General features: G+C 41.5%; 2 protein-coding genes across 7 annotated transcripts; one reads left to right on the top strand and one right to left on the bottom strand.

Moving 5' to 3' along the window:
• Positions 1–70: 70 nt before the first annotated feature.
• Positions 71–1,710, top strand: LOC107274194 (39S ribosomal protein L28, mitochondrial). The gene is made up of 6 exons (XM_015753046.2): positions 71–383; positions 523–689; positions 760–1,018; positions 1,100–1,243; positions 1,350–1,540; positions 1,603–1,710. Exons 1-6 carry the CDS (start codon positions 360–362, stop codon positions 1,661–1,663), a joined length of 846 nt encoding a protein of 281 aa, XP_015608532.1. The 5' UTR covers positions 71–359; the 3' UTR covers positions 1,664–1,710.
• Positions 1,711–1,769: 59 nt separating this feature from the next.
• LOC107274192 (probable phosphorylase b kinase regulatory subunit alpha) lies at positions 1,770–7,858 on the bottom strand. Of its 6 annotated transcripts, XM_015753039.2 has the most exons (16): positions 7,723–7,858; positions 7,568–7,633; positions 6,947–7,456; positions 6,430–6,875; positions 6,042–6,357; positions 5,762–5,975; positions 5,591–5,700; positions 5,320–5,467; positions 4,339–4,517; positions 4,102–4,252; positions 3,950–3,976; positions 2,961–3,809; positions 2,813–2,865; positions 2,582–2,740; positions 2,241–2,498; positions 1,770–2,175 (listed from the first exon to the last, which is right to left on the bottom strand). In XM_015753039.2, the coding sequence occupies exons 3-16, from the start codon at positions 7,427–7,429 to the stop codon at positions 1,948–1,950; spliced, it is 3,621 nt and encodes a 1,206-aa protein (XP_015608525.1). In that variant the 5' UTR covers positions 7,430–7,456; positions 7,568–7,633; positions 7,723–7,858; the 3' UTR covers positions 1,770–1,947. The 6 variants fall into 6 exon arrangements, with proteins under 6 accessions (XP_015608525.1, XP_015608523.1, XP_015608524.1 ...); XM_015753037.2 differs by having other exon boundaries at positions 7,568–7,839; XM_015753038.2 differs by lacking the exon at positions 5,320–5,467 and adding an exon at positions 4,714–4,861 and having other exon boundaries at positions 7,568–7,838.
• Positions 7,859–8,535: the final 677 nt, after the last annotated feature.

The following is an 8,535-nucleotide window of genomic DNA, read 5'->3' as shown; positions in this document are numbered from 1 at the left end:
GTCGGCTCGAACGGAAAATGGTTGAAAGTAACCAATGATGCAAGTTGAGTCGACTTGTGTTAACTCAACTTGGGTTAATGTAAAAAAAAGTTAGATGAGGTTAGTTTATCACTTTTTGACACTGCTACCGAAAAAGGGTTAATTCTATTAGTTTTTAAAATTGCTCGAAATCCGAATTCTGGGAAGCTGTATTTCGGAAGCGGCTGGGAATTCGGCTTTTTTCCTTGAAACGTTCAAAGATCTCTTAACACATAAACTAGAATGCGTTTTACTTGGCTGTGTTTAATTTGACTCGACCATTTTTATCTCTCAATCATTTATAATTTCCTCATTTTGTGCGGTCATTAATTATTTCAGTTATGTCAGCTCTGAAACTTGGAAAGGTAATAATGCCGAAATTATTTTGTACACGCATGGCATATTTTTCATAATATGAAGATATCCTTTGATAACCTCTGCTCACGTATAAAGTGCATGTAAAATATTAACAGTAACATTTAGCCAATTGATCTTCAATTATAGAGTCTGTACCACGCTCCACGACCAAATCGCTGGCAAAGGGGTGTAGGTGCCGAGTTGCCGGATGCATATAAAAAGTTCTGGCGTGAATGGAAGGTTCAAAAACCCGCTGCTGTTCATTACATCGAGAAAGACGGTTTATTTGAAAGGAATAAGCAAACTGGAGATGTGTATGTTCTTGCTTTGGATACTTCATCCTTAGTTTTTACAATATAGATTACACACTTGTTAATTTTTTAGGTATCCAGTACAAAATGTACCTATACCAGTGAAATATCCTAAAGAACATAATGATGGTATATGGGGTGGCGAAGGTGTTATTCAAGGATTTGAAAAACGTGGTCTTTATGATCGAAGGGTTCCTCGTTTTTGGGTACCTCGGCTCAAAATATCAGTTGTGTATAGTGAAATTTTAAACGAGTACATGAGAGTTACTCTGACAAATAGAACCCTACAACTTATTCATGATAATTATGGTTTCGACCATTATCTCTTGAAGGTAGTTTTTCTCTACTTTGCTTCTAGATAAAGACTGTCTCCTTGAATAATCAATGATTAATTGATGTATGCATCTTTACAGACACCTGCCTGTGATTTGAAATCCGAGCTGGCCTTAAAAATAAAGAGACAAATTCTAATAGCTTTGGCTGATAAAACTATGTACCAGGATGACCCTCTCAAACAAGAAGAAGTCTATGCAAAATATCAGCAATACTTATCTCCTGTATGTAACGTTTCAATTCTATATTTTTTTGCAAGAAATATCTAAAGAGCTATAAGTTTTTGTAATGTATACCATAGTTCCTTCAATAGCTTTTATTTGTATTTAGTTCACACGAGAGGAAATTGAGTGGTACGGCCTGAATTTTATGGAAGCCTGTAAAAAGTATCTGGCGATTCAGGCTAAGTTGGATGAACCAAAGCCTTTAAAAATTCAGTACAGGTCTGAATTAATCAGTCAGTTAAAAGCCTACGGCATCGAAGAGGCTAAGAATGTCGACGTGATGCCTTCTACAAAAAGGTAAACCTATCTCCCTTCACATAAAATCTAATACTAAATTTTTCTCCAAAATGTTTTTGCAGTCAACAATCTTCCTGGATATTAAAACTTAATCCATTCTCCAAGAATCCAAGGGCAAAATAAGGAACTGTTTCTGTTAGTGATACGAGTAATAAAAGATTTTGAAAGTACATCAGTAATTTTGTTAGAATAAAACGAAGACCAAGAATATGGCTACTGATATATCTTGTTATCTTGGTTGATTTCAAATAAGACATTTATTATGACCTTTAGACCAAATTACGGGGCAATTAATAGTTTGGACATGAAAGTTCAATATTACTTCTGAAAAACAAAATCTGCTGTAGCAAAATATTGGCAGTTTATCTAGAAGACCTATGAGGGTACAGCCTATGAGGTAAAATTGTCTACGATATCGAACATTCCAAATCGCCATCTTTGGGCAAGCAATTCAATAGGGAAGCAATGGCTCTGGTAATATAAGTCATTGTTCCATAACTGCCACTCGGGGCACTGTCATAGAAATGTTGGCAGACATAGGCGGCACCGCCGCACAGCAGACTTCCCGTAGCAGTTGTTTCGCGCTGATCCTTGGGCTTGGCGCAACATAGAGTTGCATCCCCATCGACTTTCATCTGTAAGGAACACTCGAACTCGCATCTATTCGAGAAAGAATAGAAAATAGAATTATTCACTCTACCTGATCCTCTAGAAAGATGGCATTGGCCTTATGCACCAAATGTTCTACGGCGATGAGGCCCCCCAGGGAAGGCACGACATTGTACTCCGTGACTAGAGTAAGTACCATTAAGGCTTCAACAACCAATTGACGATATTCTGGTTGTGGTATCGTATTGAGGACAGTCTCAACGGCCAAAGCGAATTTCAATTCTCCGGAAGTCATCTCTTGTGTCAGATTCTGCGGAAGCACTCGACCTTCTATGACCAATCCCTGACACTATAAACAAACGATATTGGATATATTTAAACGAGGAAGAATATTTCTGCATAATTATCTGTGATCCATGGGTTGTTTCGTACCCTCTCGAGAACTTGCCAAACTCGGGGATAAAAGTCTCTTGGCACCCTGTTCAAGGCGCCGTCCAAACGCCGTCTTCTTAGCCACTGACCCTGTCGGTCTGGTTCCATTTCAGTCCCGTCTGTTTGATCCGCGCTGAGAAAACCGCCGATTTGGGATTTCTATAGGTAGAAATGTCCGTTCAGTCTCCGAGATAAATGCATTTAAAAGATGAAACGGAAGAAAAGAAGTACCTTGCTCACTCTACTGGATTTGCAACTGATCACGGAGAAGTTTCCACGGCCAACTGCATGCAAGAAAAACGATGGCATAATAAATGCTGCTCGATGCAACGCTTTCGCGAGTAAATAAATTCACCGGAGTAAAAGGTAAGGCACGTACCGCTGCTGATGGCGAATTCCTTTCCGCTCATGATATGATGAAGGAGATTTTTCATTTCAAACGGAGACAAATTTAATAGATGTTCCGAAGCTTCCTCTCCGGTGCAAATGAGGGTTCTCGAGAGTTCCGTAGCCATTACTTGAATAATTAGACCCACTCTGAGACGCAACATCTCCAAGAAGAGCTGCGGCTCTGTTCGTATAAACATCGCCAAGTAGACCAGTAGTTCCTGGGTGAGCATCGCGGTGGACTCATCGTCCCCATAGGCTTGGTGAATCAAGGATCGTAATTCGTTTTCCGGAAGTGGCGCTACTATTGTGTGCTCATTTGTAGGGGGCATCCCAACAGTTACCTGCTTCTGACGGACAAGCAGATCGGTGACAGCCTTGGCGAGATCTTCGACTCGTTTGCCCAGCATGCCTGCAGTGTGTCGCACGATACCCCACATTTTTTGTTGGCAAGCTTTCTCGTAGAGTCCTTTGAGTAAATCCTTGACGGTGACGGGACGACCCTCCTCGAGCATACCGGTATTGAAATACAGTCCCTGAGAATCTACGAGATACTGAAGAATGTCTCCCTGTTCCTCAAGGCTCTCGGTTTCACGTAACATTGCGAGCAGCTCCTCGACTTCGGTATCGGCATACTGTGTTTCCGAAGCCAGCCTGTGTCTATGCGGCTTCGGTGAATGTTTCCACGGTAGGAGATCCTCCGTAGGCGATGGTGTTCGGTCAGGTTGATTCGGCGTAGCTGTGGTCGTAGGGAGAGACGTGTCTGTCACTTCGATAAACGGATTCGTATTATAAATGGCAGAGAGCCTGCGATCCTCCCCAGCCATTCCAAGAATTTCCGCTAAAATCGAGGAAACTGTTGTTAGCAGATCAATCAGTTAAAAAATAAATTGACTAATCAGTTTGTAATCAGCGAGAAAGTTACGAGATGAGAAGACAGTTTGGTTGGTTTAGTTAGTTTCCAGCTGTTAGTAGACTTACGTTCTTGGAGGATGGTGGGAACCGCGACTGTGAAGACGTATTAGGTAAAACGCGTTATGTTCTCCTTTACTCGTCATGGAAGCACATTGTTAGAGGATTAAAGAGATTTTCCGTGAAAGGCCAGAATATTTCTTGGCTTATTTCTTACTTACGTTCTACCGCGATCGACCTTGTCTTCTTAATTGCTCCTTTGACCGACATTTTGCGTCTAAGGTTACCGCCGCTTCTGACGACCGGTCGATTGAGAAGTCCAGTGCGATGAGGAAACGCGCGGACAAGATGTTCCTCTAGGTATTGATGGACCTTCAACAAATATTTCTTATTCTTCTGATGCTCCGTCCGCCCATGGAACGATCTAACGAGTCTAATGTGCTGTTCGACGTTCCCACCTGAGGATTGAGCTTGTCCGGACGACCGTCTTCCGAACTACCGAGAAAACTAAGATTTGTAATACAAGAGGTGCTCAAAAATTCACTAAGATTTCCCAGAGAGACTCTGGTCCCATTTATGTAGCCGCTCTTCAGTTTCTTCATAGTTGTTATCATGGCCAACGGTATCTTTCCTTGATCTGCAAAATGACATTAGCGGGAATTCTTGCGAGTAATGGACTGTAAAAGTAAAAGATAAGGACTGGCTGACAGTTACTTTGACACTAGAAAGAAGTTTCAACAAAAGCGTGCAAGAGGACCGCGACATTGTGGACTAGTACCATCTAAAAGAGTATTTTACACTCGGAGCTAGTTTTCTTTTGGCCGACAGCATACCTAGACGACTGTGCGTGGCAACGATCGTTATAGTTGGCCTGCCGAGCATTTGTTTCCAGTTGATTGTGAGGAAGGCCAAATTTGTGGTGAAGGTGTCGGCCAGGAGGGCCGCATCATTCGTTGTATAGTACTCCTCCGCGTCAAAGGTCTAACACATGCAACATACGCACACACTACGAAACACGTAAACCGACTGCCTTAGACTCCCTCGACGAATTAACCAATAAGTATGACCGCTTCGTCTATTTGTTTTCCGCGTCTTAATAATTTGAACTCCAAGTTGAATGTCATTCGGTTAGTAAGGGGTGAAACGCCAAGACTTCTGCCAGAAGACGGTGGCAAGTGGACTTGTAGGAGGCCACTTGCGAATCAAGTAATAACAGGGACAAAGGCAAACACTCGCGCAAGCTTGTTAGAAGTTAGAAATCAATTGACCAGTGGAATTTTTAACGGCATGTTGAAAAAGTACAGCCTACAGCCACAGTCGAGAAAGCGAATAATCTCAGCCCAGTTACACGTTGCTTCTGATAAATAGCACAGAGAGCGACCCGCGCCAGGGAGAACGAGGATAATATCGAATCTTTTGAAAACAATGAATTACAGTACCTAGGTGAATGTTCTTGAGTGGCATTACGACGAGCGGGCGGCCTAACATGTTCTGCCAGCTAGACTTCAAGAAATTAATTTCCCCTTTGAATATGTCAATCATGAGCTCATAGTCCGATGCGATGTAGAAACGAGTCATGTCTGTCAACTAACGTTCCCCACAAGAATAAGGCGTGACCGTAAGAAATGGAAAATGTAAGAGAACAGAACAATTATATGACAGTAAAAATAAAAAAAATTCTAATGTCTAAGTGAACTGCAGAAATTTTACCTGTGGTGTGAATGCAAATATCTTATCGTGCAAGGAGTACAGTTTGCTGGTGCTTAATATTCCTACGTCTCTCGATTTTCTGCCAGACAGTCCCAGCTTTTTGTTTCGGCCTAAAAGTGAAGACTCGTTTCGACATTACTGAATACTTTTCCCTTTTGTTGCGATCAGTACCCAAATATGTGTACAAGTGGCTTAGCACTTTCGCAGGTTGAACTTCTATAGGCGCAACTTCCGCTATTGTTTGCACGTGAATGTCGTGCTGGGCTATCTTCTCACGAATTTCAGCATCCTCCGCAAGAATTACGACCTGCACCACAACATCCGGTTTTTTTTCGCTACATAGACGACGATTTAATGGATCAAGTTCTCCAACAGCTAGAAATCCCTGAAATTCAAAGGCAAGACATTACGTCGAGTGAGGACTTCTGGCTGAAGCGTCAAAGCGGCATACTTCTTGTAGTAATTTTCCAAGAATGTAAAGGGATTGGGCCCACATAAACGGGCATCTACCTAGAACCTCTCTCTCCTGGCTGCCAGGTTCAGCATATTCTGCTGGAACGTTTTCGCACGATACTGCATACAGTTCAGGAACTAATTTTATCCCGTCGTCCGTTCTTATCATTATATCCTCTAGATGTTTCGTATACTCGGTCACTGCTTCCTTGTTCCCTTGAAAGCAGTAATCGAGTATCAAATAGCAGAAAAAGAGAGGCCATTCGCATTCGATATTTTCGAACATGCGCAACTCCCACGGTTCGTAATAAAGTCTGAAAAGTGTATCAAGGGTACTATTGTTGCTCCTGTGCCACCTCCCCCGCCCCGTTCTGATTTCTATCTACCTATTAGGATCCTCTTTCGGCGTTCTGTATCCATCTCGTAGAAATCTTTTAAAGCCGTATCGACCTTGTAGTTTCTTTATTATAGCCTCCCTCGTCAATTGAATTAAATTGGGCTCGTCTACGGCGAATGCTGGAAAACTTATAATGGACAGGAGGCCACTATCTAGTTCTTTAGAATTGGACTCTCTTGGTAACATTGACTGTAACACAGCTTGACACTTTTGCGCCTCATCTGCCAAAACATGTATTACTGATGTTGGACCTCCTCTGGCACCAAATAAATCGAGCTCATTCATTGCCTCCATGGCTGCCTTTGCCATTCCAATACTACTTGCATTCAATTCCGGCAGACCATGATTTGTTTTGTCGCCCCTTTCCCATATCCCATAATCTGGAGTACAGTATGCAGATTCAATGTAAAACACCAAATTCTGAATGAATGCCACCTAGAAATTCCGAATGAATATTAAGACTAAGAAATAAAATTTGATTTAATCAAATGGAATTTGAAGCTTGCCTCGTCTAAATTAAAGACAATCTGAAGCCCAGAAGCTGTCATTTGAGCTAAAACTAGTAGATATAAAGAAATAGCATCTATCTGAAGATGTCCCCATTCAGTGTCCCCTACTACAGTCTGTCCATTGGCGGAGCTATACTTAGCATGTAGCGCATCAAGTGGATTTTGAGTTGACTTGAACTTCTCTACTTTATCCTTCTGCTGCATCATAGCCATTAATAAGCCTCTCATCAATTTGACACAACTCTGTTCCAACTCATAGGTCTTGGCACGATCTTCATCTGCATCGGCTATTTTTTTATATGCCATCGAAAGTCCCCAAACTGCCAGGATACAATAAATGTTGTCACGGACCCATGCATGATTATTGTCCCGACTTGCAGGAAAAAGTCCAGTAACAGGATTTTGGTGGTCCATTATTATCTTATGGACAACTCGCTGGTAATAATCTAAACGAACACCCGAATTGCTACGACTTCTCATTTTGGTGAATTTTGTTGATGATGAGTTCTAAAATAAACATCGAGTGTCAGTTTAAACGTTCACGAATGCACTTTCAGCGATTATATTATTACTGGATAGTACACGAAGAACATGTAATATAAAATAGTTACGCAGTACCTTGGAAATAATCGAAGAAAGAAAGCGAAGGGTACGTTTATCGCACGTCACGCATTGTCCGCAAGGCTATCAAATCAAACAGAGGTAGCTTATTGCGTGACACATATTACGTATATGATAGAAAAATTACAAAAATCATTTGTATATTAACACACAGTTCTGCAATGGGATGCAATCAGGTTGAATTAGGTACAATGCAGTACAATGTGAAACGAATGTCAACCACGTCTTACAGTTAGCTACAGTTAGCTAGTAACTGCTGCCACTAAAAAGATAACAGTAAGAGAGGCAGCTTTGTAAAATTTAGCCAGAGATGAGTAGGGAGATCCACAACGCTACGGTTCTAGGCGATACCAAAAAAATGGCGGTGAATCTCAGCAGTGAGTCCGGAAGTAGAGTTATGTGATCATAGCCTCCGTCGATGAAGCGGATCCCGGCGTAGCCGAGCTAAACCCGATTACGAACGTGTAGTTTGCCGGGCAGAGTCCTTCGCTACTTATCGCTGGTTCACAAAGCAACACAGAACGAGACAGCTCATCGGATATAGCCTGTAGTATATTGTGCACCGAGAGCGTTTCTGCACCGCGTATAAAGTTGAGGTTCCCGAGGCGAAGCCGAGGCGTTCTTGAAGTTCAGCGGTTCATGCAAATATATGGAAATTCATTGATGCTTTTAAAAAGGGAGAAAATCTTTCATCAATTAAATTCAGCCAGTTAATGGGGGGTCAGAAAACAGCTACGAATAAAAAAACATTAGATGTTTGCGCGAATATTAAAAGAATTGTGTCAGGGTATTGTTCCTACACTTTAGAGGATTACCTAAAAGGAATTGCTTTAAACCTGGAAATGCAAGTGTGATATTAACAAAAAAAAAGTTTAAGTTACTATAAGCTAACAAGTTCAATTTCCAAGTTACATAAATATTTTAGTTTTTCAGAGACGAAATAATTATTAATGAATTCAAAGAAA

The sequence above is a fragment of the Cephus cinctus genome, unplaced genomic scaffold (genome assembly GCF_000341935.2).
Source record: "Cephus cinctus unplaced genomic scaffold, Ccin1 Ccin1_scaffold2480, whole genome shotgun sequence".
In the NCBI taxonomy this organism is placed as follows: domain Eukaryota; kingdom Metazoa; phylum Arthropoda; class Insecta; order Hymenoptera; family Cephidae; genus Cephus; species Cephus cinctus.
Note: the sequence above shows the minus strand (reverse complement) of the source record. Positions and strands in the feature narration are given on the sequence as shown.